The sequence below is a fragment of the Trichosurus vulpecula genome, chromosome 8 (assembly GCF_011100635.1).
Source record: "Trichosurus vulpecula isolate mTriVul1 chromosome 8, mTriVul1.pri, whole genome shotgun sequence".
Taxonomy (NCBI): domain Eukaryota; kingdom Metazoa; phylum Chordata; class Mammalia; order Diprotodontia; family Phalangeridae; genus Trichosurus; species Trichosurus vulpecula.
Genome location: NC_050580.1, coordinates 177206356 through 177229537, shown reverse-complemented (window position 1 = coordinate 177229537; position 23182 = coordinate 177206356). Strand labels below are relative to the sequence as shown.

The following is a 23182-nucleotide window of genomic DNA, read 5'->3' as shown; positions in this document are numbered from 1 at the left end:
CAGGAATGCGAGGCTGGTTCAATATTAGGAAAACTATTAGCATAATTGACCATATCAACAAGAAAACTAGCAGAAACCATATGATCATCTCAATAGACACAGAAAAAGCCTTTGACGAAATACCCCTTTTAAAAAAAAATACTCTTCTTGTCTTTGGGACAAATCCATAGGTTGAAAGGAAGTTGTGCCTGTTATAGATCAATGCAATCCTGAGGATTTTTAGCCAGCTGCTACTAGCAGACTTGTTTTGTTATGATTCACGCTCTTTTGGAGATGATGATGAATCTCTTCTATGACACCAGAGACAAAAATCCTGGCAAATCATTCTTCTGTCTACTGCCCCTAGCTCTATTCAGCTGAGCTAGCCATGTTAATAGCTGCAGGGGAACAAAAAAAAATCAGAAAACACGTTCAATGTGTGGGAAAGAAAGGAAGATTCATTAACTGAGACAAATTCTATTTTGTCTTCTCAATTTGAACTTATCACTGGGCATTTCTTATCATCATCTGTCTATAACCCCCATCTGTCCTATCAACCTAGTTCAGCTCTCATCTCTATATTCACTAGTATATTTCATAATGCAATTTCTTAAGCAATACAATGGATTTCAAGTTTACTGAAAGTGAAAACTCATATGCTCTGAAGTAAGCAATTGATGGCCTTTGTAGGAAGGTGAGAAAAATACAACCAAAAACTTGGCCTTGAGGACTGTTGTAAACTTTAGACAAATGAGCATCGTGGATAAACTTCATTCCTTTTCTCTTTTTTTGTTGTGGATACTATCAGTGCTTTATTTTTCATTTGTTTGTTCATTTACTTCTTTATTCATTCATTCATTGATTGATTTGCTTGTTTATTTACAAAAGCAATTATTATCTCTCTTCCCCACTGGCCCACACCAAACAATTTTTTAAGAAGAAAAAACAAAACCCCTGTAACAAATATACATAATCCAGGAAAAAATATATTCCTACAGTGCCCATATCTAAGTATATATGTTTCTGCACTTAAAATCCATCACCTTGTTAACAGGAAGCAGGTGGCATGTTTCATCTTCAGTCCTCTGGCTATAAACCATTTCACACAGACTAGAATTCTATTTTCAAGTTAAAATTTAGTTATTGCTTCATCCTATGTTCAAATTCTAGAATCAGAAGCAAAATTTTTCCAAAGCTTACTTAATTCACTTCCTTGTCCATCACACCCAGGAGTGAACTATGGGACTAACCAGAAGGGATACGCTTAAGGCCATTTCTTCATTTTCTTTTTCTTTTTTTTTGTTCAGTCATTTTTCAGTGGTGACCTTGTTTGCGGTTTTCTTGGCAAAGATACTGGAGTGGTTTTCCATTTCCTTCTCCAGCTCATTTTACTGTTGAAGAAACTGAGGCAAACAGGGTTAAGTGACTTGCCTAGGGTCACATAGCTCGTAAGTGTCTGAAGCTAGATTTTAACTCAGGAAGATGAGTCTTCCTGACTCCTGACCTGACACTCTAATTGCTTTGCCACTATGCTATATATATAGTATTACATTAATAATAATATGCTATGCTATCGGGGGCAGCTAGGTGGCGCAGTGAGTAGAGCACTGGCCCTGGAATCAGGAGGACCTGAGTTGTAATCCGGCCTCAGACACTTGACACTTGCACTAGCTGTGTGACCTTGGGCAAGTCACTTAACCCCTTAAGCCCTGCCAAAGAGCAAAAAAAAAAAAAAATACGCTATTACATTATACGTATTTATACACACACACACGCACCAGTTCTTTTACGCTAAAGCAAAGCCAAATGCTCTTCATCATTCCACACACTCCTTTTCCTCACTTTTCTATTTATATTAAAGGTATCAACATTCTTCCAGGTATACCTGTTTCTAACCTTAAAAGTCATCTTTGACTCCTTCCCCTGTGTTGCACTCCATATCCAATTAATAGGCAAATTTTGTCAATTTTGGTATCTCTTCTATCTGCTCCCTACTTTCCATTCCCATTGCCATCACCCTAGTTCAGACTTTCACTATCTGTCACTCAGACTATTTAACTTCCTTTTACAGTTTGATTGTTAGCTTTTGTTTCTATATCACCTTACTCCCCAATATGTACACCCCACCCCTTCTACTTAGAAAAGCTTATAACAAAAAATTGCTTATAACTAAAAATAAAAAAGAGGGAAAAATACCAGTTCAGAAAAATTAATCAACATCAACCAAATCTAATTTTTTTACGCAATGTTTCATACTTAGAGTCTCTCACCTCTGCAAAAAACGGAGGGAGGTACATTCTCTTATCTCTTTTCTGGAATCAAACATGTTCCTAACAATCACACAGCATTCAGTTTTGATTTGTTGTTGTTTTTCTCCTTTGCATTAACTCTCTTGTAATAAGAATTGTCAAGTTCTGCTTACTTTATATTGCATCCATTCATATAAGTCCTCCCATACTTCTCTATACTCTTCATATTCATAATTAATTATGGAGCAATAATATTCCATCAACCACAATTTGTTTGGCCAATTCCCAAATCTGTGGGTATCAATTTCGTTTCCAGTTATTGGTCACTTACGTGATAGCTTTCTAACTACATCTAGGCTGCTGGACTAGAATAAGTAAAGTCCAAACTTCTTTTTTTTTTTAATTTTTTTTTTAAGGGAGGAAGGCAGGGCAATTGGGGTTAAGTGACTTGCCCAAGGTCATGCAGGTAGTAAGTGTGTCAAGTATCTGAGGCTGGATTTGAACTCAGGTCCTCTTGACTCCAGGCCTGGTGCTGTACTCATTGTGCCACTTAGCTGCCCCAAGTCTAAACTTCTTAATCTGGTTTTCAAGGTCCTTTAGAATATACAACCAATCTACCTTTCCAGTCTTAAATGACATTATCCCCCCTGATGTATATTTCAATGCTTCAGCCAAACTGGGTCACTGTTCCCTTTTGCTTTCTAATTTTGGTGCCTTTGTATATGATATTGTATATATACTATGTCTTTTACCTTCAATGACCTTTTCTCCATCTCAAGCTGTTGAAATTCTACCCATTCTTCAAGGCCCAGCTTAAATAATGCCCACACAACGAAGCCTTCCTCAATCTGCTGCCCCACCCCCCCGGGTTTTTCTTTTCTTATCAACTCTCATTGTATTTTCTTCAAACTTCTCGTGCACTTATATTTTACTTTGTATTATAGTTGCCTGCATGAGCATCTTATCACTAGATTATAAGTTCTTGAGGTTGGGAACTCTGTTTTATTTGATCTTTGTATGTACCTTGCAAATAGCAGGTACTTCAGAAATATTCATTGTATTTAATGAATGAATGGAAAAACATGCGTGTACTTACCATGTGCAAAGGACTAGGGATACAAATGGAAAAGGGGAGACAGTTCTGGGTCTGAAGGAGCAGCTCATATTCTATTGGAGGAACAGATTTCAGCCAGAAGTTAGATCCCATAGTTCTTAGGGGGCCACAGCAAAGCAGATGGTAATGTATATCCTTTAACGACATTTCTGTCGACAAACCCATATCTGTTTCTATTTGGCAGTCCTAAGAACTTTCTTTTGAGTGCTTTCAATACCTGTGGCTGCTGAGGACACGGGGGCTACACCCCAGCCCATTGGTGGCAGCTGGTCAGTAGTGGGAGGTGGCAGTCCAGGTAGCAGCACTAGTTTGACCTGACTTGCACATGCTGCCACCTGTCTCCTCTTCAGAGTGCCTTGCTGCTTCAGCCAGATTGGTTTGCCCTCCCCATGGGCAGTTGATTGGCAGTTATTCCAGATGGCTGGCTCTTTCTCTGTAGAGGTTGCCTCGTCGGATGAGGGTTGCCAACACTTGGCTAAAAAACAACGTCTGTTGCCTGGGGCTCCTGGGTTTACTTGCCCATTGGTGGCAGTTGGTCGGCAGTAGGTGTTGGTGGTGACAAGTACAGCAAGCCCCCTACTCCACAGGGGTTGCTCCCCTCAGATGATGGCTGTGGGGAAAGGTCTAGAAGCATAGTCAGTGGTTTGGGAAGTGACACTGCTATTCTCGGGGTTCTTTTGGTGTCTGGGGGTGGTGGTTGTGGTGGTTTAACTTTCCCGACACCTAGACTTCATCCACATAACACTAGATGAGCACCATCTTTGGGTACAGGAAACAGTAATGGATTTTAATTCAGAGGACCTGAGTTAAAATCTTAGATTTCTTACTCCGGTACTTTGGGTAACTCATTTAAACTCTTTAGGCCTCAGTTTTTCTCATCCAAAAAAATGATGGGGAGCATCAGGATGTGGCTAGAGATCTCTAAGGTCACTTCTGGCTCTAAATCTTATGATTTAGAATAGCATTCTGCTTTACAGCTGCAATGGTATGGGAAGTGAGGTTATTAGCAAACAGCACGGTGTACTGGAGTGAGAGTCAGGATGCCTGGGTTCTAGTCTCAGTTTTCTGAGTAACCTCACAGACAAGAACTTGTTCCTTCATCTCTAAAATAAGGGCTGGGTGATTTCCAGAGACCATTTCCTATTGTAACACTTGCATGACTCTCTATTTGTCACCCTATAAGAGGTCTGCTGGTAAATGTTTAACAACTAGCTCTCCAAAACCGCAGGCTACACTTTAAAATTTACCATTTTCTCTATTACTTTCTTAAATAGAGACAATGAACAAAACAATAAATCAAGCTCTGATTTGTATTGTTTGTAGATTTCCCAGGTGTAAACGCTCACACTGAAAAATTTAACAATCAAGCAGGTTCGAGGTGGTTCCAGCACACTTCTGCACCGAACTGCGAGGATTAAAATGGCCTCAATCGGGGGTTCCTGCGGACTGAGATCAGAAAAGATGCTCAGCACCTTTGAAGCCCTGGGATGACGTCATCGCCAGCGGGGCGGGACGGAGGGAGGGAGGTGGCCCAGCACTTTATTGGAGGGGAGGACAAGGGGGCGGAGCCAAGGGGGCTCCCTGCCCCTCCCCTTTGTGCACATGCGCATTGGGCTTTCACTTTTCACTTCCTCTTCCTTCTCTCTGCCCCTTATCTCCTTCGAAGACCCGACAGACTCTTGCACCTGTGGCTCGGACGCCTGGCTTTTCCCGCCTTTTCCGGCCTCGGGGTGGTTGCCGGTGCCCATTGAGGAACAAGGGCGGCCTCCATCGCCTCACAAACCAGATCCTTCAGGTGGGGGGCGGGAGCAGTTGTCCCCAGGCCCCCAGTGGATGCTGCCAAAGATGCCCCACCTTAGAAAACGGGCCTCTCAGAACATTAGGTTGTTTTCTGAAGTCTCCCCCGGGCCCACCTGGAGCTCAAACCCCCGAAGCCTGCCTTGGTTTTGTGCTAATGGGCACTTAAGGCAGCTGCCCCCGCAGCAGGACCAACCCCTTTGATTTAGGACGTTCGTTTTCGTGAGAAGCCAAACCGCCTTACCAAAAAAAAGTTGTATTTTTGTTCATTTTCTGAGAGGTTTCTTATAATTTACTTTTTAAGTTCTGCCAATATCGTTGTGGGGGTGGGTGAGGGAAAGACCCACCCTATTCTGTTTTGTTCCCTATTTCCCAGTAAGGATTTGACACTTAACCAACACAGGCATGAGAGATGAAGGGGACCTTTCCAGATCATTCATTAAATGGTCCAACTCATCCATTCTACAGATGGGGAAACAGGCGGGGAAAACTTTAGTGATATTACGGGAAAGGGCTGTATAATCCCATTTTTTCCTTTTTAAATGTGACTTGCCCAAGGTCTCACAAGAGAGCTTGAGATAGGATGCCTTTTCAGGTGATATACCTGAGACTTTACATAAGATCTTTAACTCCAAATCTGATGTGTTTTGCATTTAGCTACAGTGCCGCATAAAATGCATACAAAATATATTAAGTACTTTGTGCTTTTGGTCAGTTCTTTACTGCCAATAACTAGTCGTGAATCAGTACTTAGCTGATTATCATCGATGACCTGCCCATGCCTTTGTGCTGGAAATTGGGTAAAAATTGTTAGGCGTTTGAATCAACCCTAGTGATGGCTCTGCCTGTATAGATCAGGCCCTAGCACGTTGGATGTTCTCACTTTTTCTCAGATGTTTAAAGATTGTCCAGAACTCAGCTTCTCTGCCTTTGCAACTTCACATTTATTTTGTACTATGCAATCTACATCTCAAACAAACTATACAACTCTCTTTTCCCTAAACAGGTTGAGCTGTTGGTGACCTCGCACTAAGGCTATTTGCTATACCTAGAAGCCCTCTTTCTGTTTGCCTGTTTGTTACATATTATGTAAATCTCAGCTTTGAAGCCATCTCTTCCAGGAAGGTTTTCCTTATCCTGTATATAATGAGCTTCTTCTTCAAACATCACACAGGGCTTTCTTTTATAATTTTCTAATATGCTTAGGTGATACTGTGTATAATGCAACCTATACTGGTGTTTTATCTCCCTATTAAACTGTAAGTTCCTTAAGGTAAGGGACCTTGCATTTTCTAAAATTTGTATTTTCTCTATCATCTACCACAGTGTTCTGTACAATCAGACTTTTAATTTTTGATGTATTTTCTGAACTTGTATTCCAGGATGGATTGGTTTCACTGCAATCAATGCTTCCGAAAAGATGGCACTCATTTCTTTGTAACCAGCTGTGGCCATATTTTCTGTAAAAAATGTGTGACTAAAGGTGAGTAATTGACATGTTTTTGATTCAGGCAGTAATATTTTCACTTAAGAGCAGAGAACAATTAGCTTCAGGTGTACTAAAAAAAGTCCATCTGTGAGACTGTAGATCTTAACCATTTAGGTTGGCACTCATGATGGATCCTTAAAAAGAAAACTCAATATTGTAGAAAAGCTACTGATATTAAGAAATTCAGAAGGTTGAGGAAGCCAGAAAAGGGAGAGCTATTCTGGACCCAATTTTGACCTATAAACAAGAACTGCTTATGTAGAAGTAACAGAAAACTTGGGAAGGATCCTCTTGAGTAGTTGATGATAGAGAGACAGGAAATGTGGGCTTGATATGGCATGCTTGTAGATTTGGAAGAGTAGATTTCAAAGAGTTTAGAGAAAGGATATGTAGAATGTCAGGGACTAGAATTCTATAGATGGACACCAAATTCTCAAGAACAAATTTTCTATGACACAAAATTAATAATTCAAATGAGGAATAAAAAGGGAACTTTTAAATCAGGAGTTCTTAATCTGGCATCCATCAACTTGTTTTTTAAGATATTTTGATAACTTTTTTTTTTAACATAACTGGTTTCCTTTGTGATCCTGTGTATTTTATTTTGCGCATTTTCAAACATTGTTAGAAGTGGTTCATTGGCTTCGTTAGATTGCCAAAGGAGTCTATAGTCCATCAGTCAATCAATTAACATTTATTAAGCGCCCACTCTGTGTCAGGTATTGTGCTAAGCTTTGGGTCCCAAAAAGTCAAGAGTCCATGGTCTAAATCAATCAGCTGATAAGGATTTATTAATCACCTACTGTGTGCCAAGCATTATGTTAAGCAATGTGGCTATGAAGATAAAAGTAAAACATACCTCATGAAGCTTACATTCCAATGGTGGCAGCAACACACACACACACACACACACATACACACATATATTAAGAATATACAGATTATATACAAAATTAATACAAGGAAGTTTAGGAAAGGAGAACAGCAAATGCATGGGGTGGGGTGTGTGTCTGTCTGTCTGTCTCTCTCTTTGTCTTTCTCTCTCTCTCTCTTTCTCTCTCGTGTAAGACTTAAGCTTTCAGCACTTGAGCTGAGTCTTCAAGGGTAACAAGAATTCCAAGAAGTAGAAGTGAGAGGGCAGTACATTCCTTGCAAAGTCAAGGAGACAGGAGATAACTATGTTTGGAACAGGAAGTAGTCCAGTATGGCTGGACTGTAGTAGAGGGGAATAATGTGTTAAAAATAAAAAATAGCTAAAAATAGCATTTATAGAGTACTTTAAGGTATATGCAGCACTTTACACATGTTATCTGATTCTCACAACAACCCTGTAGGTGCTATTTTTATGCCCACTTTACAGATGAGGAAACTGAGGCACAGAGAGGTTAAGTAACTTGCTTAGGGTCACACAGCTAGTAAGTGTCTGAGTCAGAATTTGAATTCAGATCTTCCTAATTCCAAGTCCCATGCTGTAGCCATTGTGCCACTTAGCAGACTAAGAAGGCAGAAAAAGTAGGAAGGGACCAGGTTTTGAAGAGCTTTAAATGCTAAACAGAGGGTTTTATATTTGATTTCAGAGGTTAGCAAACTATGCATATCTGGCTTCCTGCCTGCTTTATATGGCTGAAAGGAAAGCTTTCCATCCTTAGCACATGGGGCCATTTAAGAACAGGCAATGGGCCAGATTTGGCTCTTGGGCTATAGTTTGCCAACCCCTAATTGTCCATTTTCTTTGCTTTTAAGGAAGAGGCAGCTGCAAAGAGGTAGAGTAATCGCCCTAAAGTCACACTGAGTGCCACAGTTTGGGAAGACAGCTTATTTTTGAGCATCTATTTGGAGGCCTGGGCACTTTATTTTTGTTTATCTTTTTAAAAGAAGTTTTTTTTTTTTATTGATGTCTTCTGTTTCTTACCTCATCATAGGTATCCCAGGTATCCCTCCTCCTCCCTTTCTTGTGTGTGTGTCTCTCTCCTTTCTCCCTACCCCATAAAACAAATAGTATTTTTAAAGAGGAAAAGAAATCAGTGCAACTTATGGATACATTGAAAAAAAAATTGAAAACATACAGTGCTTAACACCTGTGTGTCTCTTACCTCCACAATGGGGTGAATTGGGGGTGTCTTCTTCATTTGAATCCTGCTTGATCTTTATAATTTTGTCACATTAACTTTTGATTTTTTTTTTGTGTATGTTTGCTTTTTCCAGTTATATTGTTGTAGTTATTGTGTACTGTTTACAGTACATTTTAACTGTGTATAGTTTAACAGTACATTTCTTACAGCACAGTAATAATCCATTGCATTTATGTATCACAGTTTGTTTAATCATGTCACAATTGATCGTCATCTACTTTGTTTCCAATTCTTTGATATCACAAGAAGTGCTGATATAAATATTTTGGTGTATATAGGGATTTTCTTGTCAATGGCCTCTTTGGGTTGTAAGTCCAGTACTGGACTCTCTGGTTCAAAGGGCATGGACATTTTAGTCACTTCATATGTATAATTCCAAATGACTTTCCAAAAAGGTTATACTATTTCACAACTCCACCAACAATGTATTAGTGTGCCTATCATTCCACACCCCCTCTAATATTGACTATTGGAATTTTTTTGTTATTTTTTTTTTTTTTGCCAATTTTCAAGGTGTGAGGTGAAATCTCAGAGTCGTTTTGATTTGCATTTCTCTTATTATTAGTGATTTGAAGAGTGATTAGTGATTTGGAGTGATTTCATGTGGTTGTGAATACTTTGAAATTCTTTTGAGAGCTTAGCTATTAGTCTTACATATATTTATTAATTATTTATATATCCTGGATGCCAAACTCTTATCAGAGAAATTTGAGACAAAGATTGTTCCCGTTTCACCACTTTTCTTATCCTAGGTGATTTTGTCTGTACAGAAGCTTTTCGGTTTCACGTAATCAAAATTATCTGTTTTATCTTTTGCAATTGCCTGCATGGCAATATATGGCAAGTATATCCCCTACTCATATCTGGGAGGTATATGATCTGATTTTCTTCTAATTTTTTATATTATGATATTTAATATTTAGGTTATGTTTGGAATGTCTTATGGAATATGACAGAAGATATTGGTGTAAACCTAATTTCTGCTGACTGATTTCCAGTTTTCTCATTTTCTTTTCATAGTTTCCCTTAATATTCTGCATCTTTTATTTTTCCAAATTAATTTTGTTATTATTTTTTTCTGGTTCAGTTCTATAAAGTATCCCCTTGGCAATTTGATTGGTCAGATACTTGAAGTGTAAATTACTTTTGCTAGTATGGTCATTTTTATTACTTTAGCATGGCTCAGCCAGGAGCACTGAATATTCCTCCAGTTATTTAAGTTGCTCTTTATTTCCTTAAAGAGCACTTTGTAATTGAGTCTATATAAATCGTTTGTGTGCTTTGGTAGGTCAGTCCCCTGATATGTTGTGCATTTATAGTATTTCTATAGGGATTTCTTTTTATACTATTGCATCTTATGTTTTATAATTATTATATAGAAATGCTATTTTTTTTGACAGTTTATTTTATAACTTTGCTGAAATCATTGTGTCAGTACCTTTGCTCCTTCCCTAGGATTTTCCAAGTATACCATCATATCACCAGCAAATAGAGATAGTTTTATTTCCTCTTGCTCTATCTTTATGCCTTTAATTTCTTTCTCTTGTATTATTGATGTTGCTAGCATTTCCAAGATGGTGTTAAATACTAGTGGGGAGAATGGATATCCTTGTTTCAGTCCTATATTTATTTGCAAAGGTTCTAATGTATTTCTGTTTCATATGATGGCATAGAGGTCTCTCTATGCCTATAGTTTGTAGAGTTTTTAGCATAAAAGAGTGCTGTGCTTTGTCAGAGGCTTTGGCAGCGTCTGTTATGATGATCATGTGGTATGATGAAAGTGAGACTTTTTGCTGTTTTTACTTTTGGAGTGCTTGAGTGCCTTTGAGTGAGTCTTGCCTTTGTTTGAATCAAGAGTCTTTGATTGAATCAAGAGTCTTTGATGACCTGCTTAAGTCACAAGAAAGCCTAAGTCACATGAGTTTGAGTCACATGGTTATGAAGCCCTCTGACCCTGAAGAAGTGTATATATACTCCGAGGTTAGCATTTTGCTTTGGGGGCTCTCTCATTGGAAGAGTGTTTGTGCGATTTGGCCAGATGAGGCTCTGGGCTTTGAAAACTCACATGTTGGTGCTTCTCTCTCTGGTAACTGTGTATGTATTGCTGTGGTCAGACAATTAGAAGCCTGTCTGTTGATTTGTGTTATTTTCTATTTGTAATTTCAATTTGTATTTGATCTGAAGTTCAGGGTGCTGACTTTTTCTCCTGAACTAAGTGAATGACATATGTATGTTTAATTAAAGTAAGATTGTTAACCCCTTAAAGTTGCTTTCCTAGAAAAGCAGATCAAAGAACCTGTGCTAACAGCCCTCTTGTGTGCTGATGTTATTGGCCTTATACCTCCACAGTAGCTGCAAGTAACTTTGTTATTACATGTGGTTTGGGACATTTTGGTTTTTAATATGATTAATTATGTTGATGGTTTTCCTAATGTTTACATTTTTAAAAAATGTTTACATGTTTAAAAATGTTTTTATTAATGAAAATGTTAAACAGTGCCAGACAAAGCACAGATCCTTGAAGCTCTATATTGAAAATGTCCTTCCTATCAGTACCAAATCCACTTAGTTTATACTATTGTGTAAGTAGAGGTGGTTAGTGGCTCAGTGGATAGAACACTAGGCCTATAGTCAGGAAGACCTGAGTTCAAATCTGCCCTTAGACACTAAGTATCTTGTGACCCTGGACAAGCCTGAAACTATGCTCCTTCCCCCATCTCTACATATTTTACATAAAAATAGCATGAGATTTTATCAAATACTTTCTTAAAATATAGTCTATATCTACAATTCATTTTAAATTCTTTGAAAATTATAGTCTTCCATGATTTGCAGCCATGCAAGAATACTCATAGAATATTGGTATTAAAATATCAGCCTTAGTTACTGAGGAAAGCTGGGGACCATTAAAGGAACTTCACAATTTTCTGACCAAATTCCTTTGAATGGTTAGAGATCTCATGTAGTAGGCTCTACAGTGTTCTAGAGCTTGATGCAACCAGCATTATGTCATCGACAAACAATGACATCTAGAGGACCTCATCATCCTACGGGGAATCTCTCTTCAACTTGGACTCTAACAGAACCTTTTTTGTTTGTTTGTTTGTTTTTGGCAGGGCAATTGGGGTTAAGTGACTTCCCCAAGGTCACACAGCTAGTACATGCGTCAAGTGTCTGAGGTCGCATTTGAACTCAGGTCCTCCTGACTCCAGGGCCAGTGCTCTACTCACTGCGCCACCTAGCTGCCCCAGCAGAACCTTTTTCATGACATTGGTGAACACCTTTAATGAGCATATCAAAAGTGAACACCTTTGATAAGCATACGTTTCTTCTTTACCTGATAATGCTGAGTATAATTCAGAGGGTAGTATCAAAGTATCTTGAGCAGTCTTCAGCAATCTACAATATATAGCAAGTAAAAGAAAAACTGGAATAAAAGATATCATTGGGAAATTTTTTATCAAAAAAAGATGTTGGTCAAATCATGAGAGTGAAGGATAATTACTAGCAGGTCCATATGTTCCACTAGCATGCTGGTAATGTAAAGAGAAAATGAGGAGGGTCCCCTAGCACACTGGGTGAACCCCTGTGATGAACTTATGGGAGAATGTGGACAAAAGTCACACAGAATGGACAGACATGTTGTTGTCCAGTCATGTCTGACTCTTCGTGACCCCATTTGGGATTTTCTTGGCAAAGATACTGCACTGGTTTGCCATTTCCTTCTCCAGCTAATTTTTTTTTACAGGTGAGGAAACTGAAGTAAACAGGGTTAAATGACTTGCCTAGGGTCATACAGCTAGTAAATATCAGAGGTCAGATTTGAACTGAGGCCTTGTTGACTCTAGGCCTGGCCCTCTTTCCACTGTGCTGCCTAGTTGCCATGGATATGGGCATGAGTCCCAATTTTTATTGCTGGAGAGGACATCCACATCAATGAGATCAAAGATCCAATGAGATCAGAGGTCCAAAGATTTTATTTGTTTGTCTATAGCAAGAGTGGGGAACCTGCAGCCTGAATCTAAACTTCATAGAACAAATCCTTTGGATTCAATCAAAGGGCTTCACTTGAGGATGTAGAGGGCTATATGTGGCCTTGAGGCTATAGGTTCCCACCCCTGGTCTACAGCATTCCTCTAATTAACCAGCTTAGAAACTCTACCAAAAAAAATTAGGTTAGCTTGAAATGACCTGTTTTTGATGAAGCCATGCTGGCTCTATGTGATCACCATTCCTTTTTAAGATGTTCACTAATCATTCCTTAATGTGTTCAGAATTTTGCCAAGAATCAGTCAAGTTCACTGGCTTATCAGGCTCTACCTTCTTTTGGAAATCTGAACATTTGCTCTTTTTCCATCCTTCTCTACGTCTTCCGTTTTTTGTGATCTTTCAAAGATCACTGGCAATGATCCAGTAATCATATCTGCTGGGTCATTTAGTACCTGAGGCTATAGTTAATTTGGGCCAGGTAATTTGAGCTCATTGAGGTCAGTGAGGTACTCTTCTACTGTCTCTTCATTTTTCTTGGGTATCATCTCTTTATTAGCCACATCTAGTCCGTTCTTTCCATTTCAAGGATTATTCTCCCTGGCAGAAGAAATGGAAGCAAAAGAATAATTGACCATCTTTGCCTTTTCTCCATTATTCATTTTCAATAAATGTTCTATCCTCCCTGGGCTGCGATCCTGTTCGTCCTCTGACTTTTCTTTGTTCCACAATATAGCAATTTTAAAGAAACCCCTTTTGTCCATTTTTTGTCAGCTTCAGCTTAATCTGATTTTTATCACCCTGAACAGTGTTCTTATAGAACTTTGCCATGCTTTTATATTTATTTTCTAATACTTTTCTAATAATTCCTTAGTACCTCTTTGGTGCATATGGTATAAAGCTTCCCAAAAGTCATCAGAAGGTATTCAGCCTGCAAATACCTAAACTCTTTTTCCCTTCCCCCAACCTCCATCAAGCCACATGACTTCAAACAGTAGCATTGTCTAGGTTCAGCATCTAGCTAGGGGATAATATGGAATATTATTCAGAAATATTCAGAGGAGGAAAGAATCTAGAACCTCCACTCTGCATCTAGAATCAGTCCTCCCTTTGAGTCCAGTGACCTCCCACGTTTGTAGTATGAAGGCATTCAGCATACTGTGGCCACATAGTTATTGGACATAGGGAAAATAAAAGAAAAAATGTTAAGTGGTCCTACACTTAACTCTTGCACTTATCCGTTTGCCTTCAACCTTCTCCTGAAACTCCTCTGACATCTGCAGGTTATAGAAAGGGAATAAGTGGACAGGGATATTTATCTGGGACCTTACTTCTAGGTCTCAGACTGTATCAAAGCAAATCACAGGAAGCTTAGTGGAAGAGAGTTATCTGCCTTGCCATTTTACCAGATGATAGGATTTTCAATAGTTGCCAGCCTCTGCTACTCAGCATTCACTTCTGATGTACTGAGCTTTGCTGTATAGAACTCTGTGTTCCATGGATTTGGGGAACGCTGATCATATATTTGGCTTCTCTTCTGCTGGTCCAAATCTCTGGAGAGAGAGCTGCCTACTAATCCCCAGTCCCAAGGTCAACTGTGCTCATGTGGCAAGCAGAAAGCCTCAGTCTAATTGCAGTGACTTTCTGCTCCCCATTGCTTGCTTGGCAACCAGGAAGTCTCTCAATGGAAATGCAATGAAATGAAAAAGAGAACCGCAAGTCCATATACCCATAATTCTTGTTATTTCACCCTCTGTCTGTACAGCTTCATCAGGTGTAGGACTTTCTAAGACTCCTGGTGAGAGGAGAAGGCCATATTTACCTAGCCATTTTCCTCCTCAAATCATCAGCATACTAGGCCTTGAGATAAATAAATATTAGAAATATATATAACATCTTCGCCACCAGCTGGCTTGGGCTGGTTCCTGAAGGATAGCCCTGTGACACTGGCAGGCTTTGTATGTGGAGAGACATACAACTTTTTGTTGGCTGAGAGACCTCTGTACCCGTGATGCTTGCATTAAGTATGGAGAGATTGAGGAGAGAGATAAGCAGAGTTTAAGAGGGATGGATGAAAAAGGCAAAGCATCAGCTTTTGAATAGAGGATAAGAGATCTCTTTGGAGCCACAGACATGTGGGGAACCTGGCCCCTCCAACATATTACTTGATTCTCATACCTGGACTCCCAGAAACTACTAAAAGTCCATTTGCCTGATGATATTTTCATCTTGGTAGAACTGAGATTTTATTTCATTCTTTAGTTGGAGTTCCTTTACTCTTATATAGCCTATCCTCTACCTTAAATTATTAAACTTTCTTGATTTCTGTCTATTGTTTGCTGGAATAAATGTTTTTCCTCCATGTCTGAGATTGTTTTGTGTATGCAACCAACATTTGGTAGGAGAGAGCTAAGCTAGCCGCAAGTAAACTACCTGTTACCTTCCCTTTTAGAGTGACCAAGAAACATGGCTGTTATTCTCAGTCCTTTAAAGAACATTGCACCCCTAGAAAACAAATACCTGACATGTCATTAATAGCTATATTTCAGTACACTTCTTGGAGATGGTAGAGTGAAGAAGAGATCTTTCAGGCATAGAAATCCTGGATCCTGCTAGTCTGTCTTCCGCTAGGCTGCTAATGATATAGCAGTAGCTCGCCTCCTACTCTTCACAAAAATAGAAGCCAAAGTCTCCCTTGGAGATGGAATGGACCAGGTCAGATATTTATCTATTCATGCCGCACATGGGCCAACCATTTTATGTCAGATGGCCATCTCTCTATATTACATATGGGGACTTATCTAGGATAAATATCGAATCCTTTGGATTTAGGGGAACCCACTAGAGAGATTCTTCATCTGTTATCTTCATTATCAAATTTCCTAGTTTCAAGATCACTAGAGAAAAATTGTCACTTTTTTTGGTCTTCGTTTTAGGTGCTTTTTTTTTCTGGCAGGTTTCCTTTAAAAGTCAAACCAGTTCCTTTTGAGAAGACTTTTGTATAGTTAAGTGTTTAAGTACTGATTCCTGCTCTATTACTGAATCCTTTATGAGTATTGATATTGTGGCTAATATGAAAAGGATAGACTTTGCATCCTAAAATGGTGGTACCTAGTTGATAAATGTTTATATTTTTCCTCCTTCTTTTAAACAGACTTGGACTACCTTCCTTATTGTGAGATCCATATGGGCTGCAGGACCCTATGGATAGGTTTGCCTACTACCCTGAGACCTACAAGTAATCAACCCTAAATGACTAATCCCTTTTGGGAGCCTCACTTATTTGGGGCTTACCTGATCCTATTTTCTTCAGGCTCAAAATGGTCCTGCTTCTCTTATCATTAGGTAGTTTTAGAATTCTATTAGGATTGCCTTCATAGTGGCAGGGACCCATTGGAGAGTTTTGGCGTCCTTCCATTTAGATTGCTTATGTGTTTCAGGGATCCCTGGAGTAAAGTTGGAATGCCTTATGTTGTTGCAGGGATCTAGAGGAATGCTACAGCATCAGGTTTGCCTTGTGGGAGTGGTAAAGTAGAGAGAACCTTGGAAAAAGAGGGGGAGAGGGCTAGTGCTCCAGCTCCCCCAGTATCCATAATGAGTTTTCAAGCACCAAGCAGATGGATTGGTTTCCCATCTGAGAGTGAGGTGACTGACAGTTTACCCCAGATCCTTAGTCCCTTCAGGGAGAGTTCTCCATGTGGTCTGGAAAACTCTGTAGGGACCACGTTTTCTTTTAAAATGATATTCCCCTCTTTTCTTTATTTCAAGCAATGATAGGCCCTTCTTGAGTACTAAGCAGATAGTCAAATTTGAACAAACATATAATGAAGCAACACAGTTTGATTAGGTTAGGAAAAGCATGGTAATATCAAGAAACGTGAAGTAGCTGAGAACATAATACATGGTCCTGTCTTTCACTTAACCTCAAAACTATCTTTTCCACCCTTAGCCTGGATCTCCTCAACTTTTTGTTATGCCTTTGTGCTTACCAAAGAGGAAGATTGAAAGTTATTTCATCGAAACTTTTCTGTCTCCTACTGCAGCGGGAAAGGATATTAGTTCAGTTACTCACAGAAGTAGCTTAGGAAGCTGGCAGTAGCTTTTGGGATACAATGGTCTTCTCTGCCTCACATGATCTCAGAACTCTTGACCATTCTGGGCTCCAAAACTAAGCTCCTCCTGTTATTTTTCAGAATGGGAATTCTGACTCAGACTGCCTGCTTCTCTGCCCTGTTGGTTTGGAAAAGGCATTACTACCTGTACTACCCTGGCTCTGGGGTAGGGATTACAGCTCATGAGCATAGAGTTGTAGTCAGACTGGTGCCTGGGTTCTCTTTGGTCCTCTTTCCTTTCACCAAGTATCCTGGGGAAGAAAGGGCAAAGGAAGATGAAACAGAAGGGGCTCACTAATGGTGGTTACTGGGAAAAATCCTTTAGAGAAACCAAGGGCGTTAGCTATTCAGAAGACATGATTTCTCAGAGTTGTTTTAATGTACAGTTTCTCTTAATTTGTTTTAATTTTTCTTGTGGTTATTGGTAACTTGTATTTGTTCTTTAGGAACTCCCTGTTTATGTCCTTTGATCATTTATATGTTAAAGAGTGGATCAGTAAAATTAAATTTAATAGGAATAAATAAAAAGCCCTATAAATAAATTTAATAGGAATAAATAAAAAGCTATATAGGTATGGAATAGGGGTGAGAAAGCTGGATAACAGTTCATGTGAAAGAGAAGGATTTGGATGGACTGCAAGTTCAATATGAGTGAACAGTGTGACTTTTAAGCAAAAAAAATATAAAGCTAATATGCTTTTAGGTTGCATTAATAGAGACACTGTGTTGAAAATGAGGGAGGTAGTAGTCTCATTGTGCTCTGTCTTGCTCAGACCACAATTATTGTGTATTTTTCTGGGCAGCACATTTTAGGAGGAATGCTAACAACTAGATCATATCTAGAAAAGGATAACCATGATGGGAGATGGCTGGTCATTATGCTATATAAGGACCAGTTGAAGGAATAGTCAACTTGTATAAGAGAGATCTTAGGAGGGGAAGTGCATATTAATATGATAACTGTCTTTAAGTATTTAAAGGATTATCATTTGGGAGAAGGACTAAATTTGTTTTGCTTGGCCCAAAAAGTCAGAACTAGGAGAAAATGTTTGATACATGCAGAGGCACATTTTGGCTTGATAGAAGGAAACATTCTTGACAAAACTGTCCAGAAGTGGGATGGACTACCTTGAAAAGTGGTGAGTTTCCCTTACTAGAGGGATGATCATTTGTCAAGAACATAATGAAGGACGGAGGAGGAGAGCAGGCCAGAAAAGATTTCTGTTCAACTATATGTTGGATAAAATTACCTTTGCGGTCCTTTCCTACTTTGAGATTCTGTGAATACATTTGTGTGGGAAGATTTTGGTAGAATAGGTATCATTAAAGTCCAGATAGTTAACACATTACAGAATTCAAGTCTATTGGACAAGGAAAATCTTAAGGAACAGAAATGAGTGAAGGAATTAGAGATGGAGAAGAAATAGAGAGAAAGATGAAAATCCAGATTGGTTTGGTTGTTGTGCTTCTTACTCAAAGAAGACCAAAATGATATCACTATGTGGGGGTGAATGTATGGAATGTCTGACTGTGGCTAATCAGACCAATAAAGAGCTTGGAATGCTTTACTATAGGTTGAGCATAAATAGTCTATATGAACATTTGGAATGGAGATGTCACTAAATTTGTACATCTCACATTTCTTTTGAGCCACAGCAATTCTGCTTAGCTTATAGAGCACAGCGCTGTCTTTGATGTGGGCATGCTATGCTGGGTGGTCCTGTGCCAGTGTCTCCCAATCAATTCCAGAGTTCTTCAGAGAGACCTTGAGATTGTCTTTGTATTGCATCTTCTGATCTCCATGTGAGTTCTCCCTAAAATAGTCTTTTAGGCAAATATACGTTTGTCTTTCAAACAACATGGTCAGCCCATCAGAGTTGTGCTGTCTTCTGTAGGGTTTAAATGCTCGGCAGTACATTTCAAGAAGGGATCTTAGTGTCCAGTGCCTTATCTTGCCAGGTAATCTTCTGAATCTTCCTAAGACAATTCAAATGGAAATGATTCAATTTCCTCACATGGCACTGGTGTACTGTCCAGGTTTCACCAGCATACAACAGTGAGGTCAGCACGATGGCTCTGTAGCCCATCCGTTTGGTAGGCAGACTAGTACCTCTTCTTTCCCACACTTTCCTTCAGAGCCTCCCAAACATTGAGCTAGCTCTAACAATGCATGTGTCAACTCATCTTCTATGTGTACATCCCTGGAAAGTATACTGCCAAGGTAAGTGATCTTATCCACAGCATTCAGAATCTTTCCATTTGCTGTAACTGATGGTCCCATGTATGGTTGGTACAGTGCTGGCTGGTGAAGTACCTGTGTTTTCTTGGTGTTATTGTTAGGCCAAAATTAGCACAAGTAGCAGAGAATTGATCCATATTCTGCTGCATCTCAGCCTCAGAGACTGCACTGAGTGCAAATCATCTGTGAAGAAAAAGTCACACACCAATTCTCCCTCCACTTGAATCTTGGCTTGTAGTCTTTTCAAGTTAAATAATTTACCATTAGTGCAGTAGCTGACTCTGATGCTGTTTTTGTGCTCACTGAAGGTTTTCACCAACGTTATGGAAAACATCATGCTAAAAACCATGGGAGCAAACACACATTCCTGCCTCACTCTGTTGTTGACTGGGAAAGCATGAAAACGTTGTCCATTACCCAGAACCCGTGAGAGCATGTCATCAATATACAATACTGATGAATTTCTCCAGGCAACCAAATTTTGCTGTGATCTACCACAAGCCATCATGGGGGCCTCAACAATCATTCTTGTGACAAAAGACACATCAATAAGAAACAATGGGGTTAAATTTCCAAATTTAATAATAAACAATGAAATCTACCTTTGTATGAGGGACCCTTAGACAAGGTAAGAATTAATGAGTAATTTTGTCCCTCCAATCTCAAGACTATTTTGATGATGTTCTAATGTAACAAAGCTGGTTTCATTAGAGTAATAGCATTAGAGTAACATCTTGAAGTTGTTTGTCCACATGATGTTGTATGACGTTTTCATTTGACATTACAATGATCTTACCAATAATCGACTCATGAAGCAGCTGCTATTTTTTCAAATTGTATTTTACTGGATATTCTCCTTGTGGTTGAAGATTAGACATTTTTGTTTCTGTGTCTTAGACTGGGGTATAATTAGGCAATGAGAGGAGGAAAGGCTAGAGAGCAAGATTTGGTAATATTGACAAAATAGGAGGAACAAGCCCTGAAGGGCAGGAAGGGTGGAAGCTAACGATGTAGAAGAAGCAAAAATCAATTTTAGGTTAAGGCTAAGGACATCAGTACAATTCTGTTAGATCTAGAACATTAAGTTTAAGTTTCACTATAGCCAAGCTTTTCAATCTTTTTCGTTTTTGGCACACTTGTAGATTTCTCAATTTACTTAAAAACACCTGGTCAAGGTTGGGAGTGTTTTGCACACATTGATGAAATTGATATGAGAGATTGTGCTAGTAGAGAGAGATGTAGGCCTTTGAAAATAATCTTAATTTGTTAATAAAGAGAGGGAACAGAAAGAAAGTATGGACTGGAAGTTCATAGGAGATAGGAGAATCTTTGGGAAATTCTGACTAATGTTGGACCCATAAGTTGGGAAACTCTGATCTAAAGAGTGACAGTAGGCTCAAGGGCTCTTTTTTTAAATATTGAATTACCTTTTCAGACTTTAATAAGAACATAGTCTTTTCTCCCCCGATTCTTACTACTACTCAGCTGAAATTCACGGGCTACTGGTGAACTTTCAGACCTTAAGCATGTAAAAACCTTAACTATCTATTTTTCTCCCCTAGAAAAATGTGCTGTATGTGGAGCTGCCTGCAAGCATCTGGCTCTCTCTGATAATGTGAGTATGTCCCCTGTCCCCCAAATCTTACCTTATTCTAGGCCTTTAGAAAGTGGAACTGAAGTACTTGAAAGTGAAGTTCACCAACAGCAGTTGAGAAATGCATTTATTTGAGGCTCCCACAGTAGAAACAAAAGACAGATGGTTAGGTACTATGAAGAGAATTAGAAATAGTATGACATCATGATCTAAGTTTCTTGGGATAGTGGTTCCCTTACTGACTTAAGCACAGTGGGAACGATATCAGGTATTTTAGAAAGAACCCCTTGCCATATTTATAAATATCAAATAATATTCCTTCAAGAATATGTTGATTCTTTGAGGGGAAAAACATGCTTTAGTGGAAAGAATACTAGATTTCGAATCAGAGGACGTTGGTTCAAATCTTGTCTCTGACAATACCTAGTTGTATGATCTTTGGCAAATCTACTTACCTCTCTTGGCTTCTGTTTTCCTACTGGTAAAATGAAGTAGTTGGACTAATTTGCCCCTTCCGGTCCTTATAGCCTGTGATTCCTTGTATTTCCTTTATAGCTGAAACCTCAGGAGAAGATGTTTTTTAAGAGCCCTGTGGAGACAGCTCTGAAGTATTTTAGTCACATCTCTCAGGTATGAGAATTAAAGGGGAGAAAAACCTGTTTGTCTAGACAAATTCCAACCATATCTTTCTCTTTGATTTATGAAAGTTCATCCTTTGAACTGTAAATCTCTCTGCAGCTAAAAGGAACGTTGTCTTCTGTTTGCCTTCTCTTCTTTGGAAATAAAAATCTTCCTAACCAGTTGACTCCTTTACTATATCATCCTCCTGAGGACTGTGACACTATTACAAATTCTCCAATTTTATCTTCCCAATTCTCAATGAATTCTTCTAAAGCAATGTTATAAATAAGAGTTATTTCTGGCATTATTTCTGGTCCTTTCCCCAATGAATAAGGAAGGGTAAGAATATCCTTTAAGAACTGCTTTCATCTGTAGGTCTGACCCTGGAAGAGGGTGGATTTGTAGATTTAAATGTCATTCTTCAGCATATAAAATGTAGAATTGAATGTAGGAAACAATTCTTATGCTTCTATTCCTCCAGTAACTCTCCTTAATCTCTCTCTCTCACACACACACACACACCCCTAGCATTCAATCTGCATGATAGATTAGCTGTATTCTGGAAGTTTATTTTTTATTTTCAACAAGACTACATATTAGCATGCCCTTGAAAGTGGAGTACCAAGGTGACCCTTATTTTGATCTAGACTAGTGCAACACAAAGTGGGGTACTAATCTATGTATTTTATTTCTGAATCTCTCTCTCTGTCACACACACACACACACACACATTCTCTCTCTCTCTCTCTCTCTCTCTCTCTCTCTCTCTCCCTCTCTCAGTTCCAAATCATCATACAACTTTCCCTACCTCCTGTTATCTCTGCACTTAGTTATTTGACTTATCTCCAAGATCATTCAGGAAGAAAAATCATGGCCACAGAATTGTAACAAAGCTTCAGTGATAGTAGTGGATCCTTTAGCCTTTTTCTTGGTAGCAGGAGTTACTTTGGTTCCATGGCAGTAGTACTGGATTTGGAGTCGGGGAAATGAGTTTAAACAATTTGCCCTGATACTGCCTGCATAACCTTGGTTAATTTTATTTCTCTAGGCCTCATTTTCCTTATCTGTGAAAGGAGGTGGAATTAAAGTCTCTTCCAGTTTTAAAACATATGATCTTTTAGAAGGGAGGATTGTAGTTTTTCCCTTCCTTTTTTGGGAAGGCTGTTAGAAATTATTCCAGACTCTCAGATTTCTAGCTTGTTCCATTTTCTTGTCTATTCTTTCCCCAGAAAGATAATCCCACAGCCTTATCATGGCATGAATCTTAAAATTAATTTTGCTATTTTTCCTTTTTCCTTTATCGCTACTTGTTATTGTTGAGAGTTAGCTCTTTTCAGATACATGAAGATAGTTTTAAGCCATCATTTGGCCCTGAGTGGTAGATTTAGTTCTTGTCTTTCACTTGAGTGAAAGGACTGGGGGAATGAGAAGCCAATATCTCTCACTCCCTCAATCCTGAGCCTAGAGACAAAGAGAGAGGGGGAAAAAAGCTTTAGCTACATCCTGTTTTTAACCACACAAGCAATCACATCTGAGAGGCCATGTTAACATTATGGAGAGATAAAATCCAGTTAGGACTCAGCAAGAAATGTAAACAAGGTCAAATGAATAAGAGAGAGAGAGTCTTTGGTTAATAACCAAACCTAGGACTAGTTAATGATCAGTAGAGAAAATATATGTAGTCTGAGTCCTAACCTACCTAATCATGAGACCAATTAATCATGGTTAAATAATCAAGATAAGAAGATAAATGAATAAGGTTAGTTAATCATCAAGGGGCAATTTGGTGAAGTCAGCAAATTTTGATAATGTGTTTTCCTGATCTCTGAAGCTGAATTAGTAGACAGAAGGATTCAGCAATTGCCATGC

At 38.9% G+C, this 23182-nt stretch overlaps 1 protein-coding gene across 1 annotated transcript in view; it reads left to right on the top strand.

The window, feature by feature from the left end:
• Positions 1 to 6522: 6522 nt before the first annotated feature.
• RNF212B (ring finger protein 212B) overlaps positions 6523 to 23182 on the top strand; it is a 53227-nt gene continuing 36567 nt past the window's right edge. The window contains exons 1-3 of the mRNA XM_036734152.1: positions 6523 to 6622; positions 20661 to 20713; positions 21248 to 21322. Coding sequence (XP_036590047.1) covers positions 6523 to 6622; positions 20661 to 20713; positions 21248 to 21322 — 228 coding nt within the window. The remainder of the gene's footprint in view (positions 6623 to 20660; positions 20714 to 21247; positions 21323 to 23182) is intronic.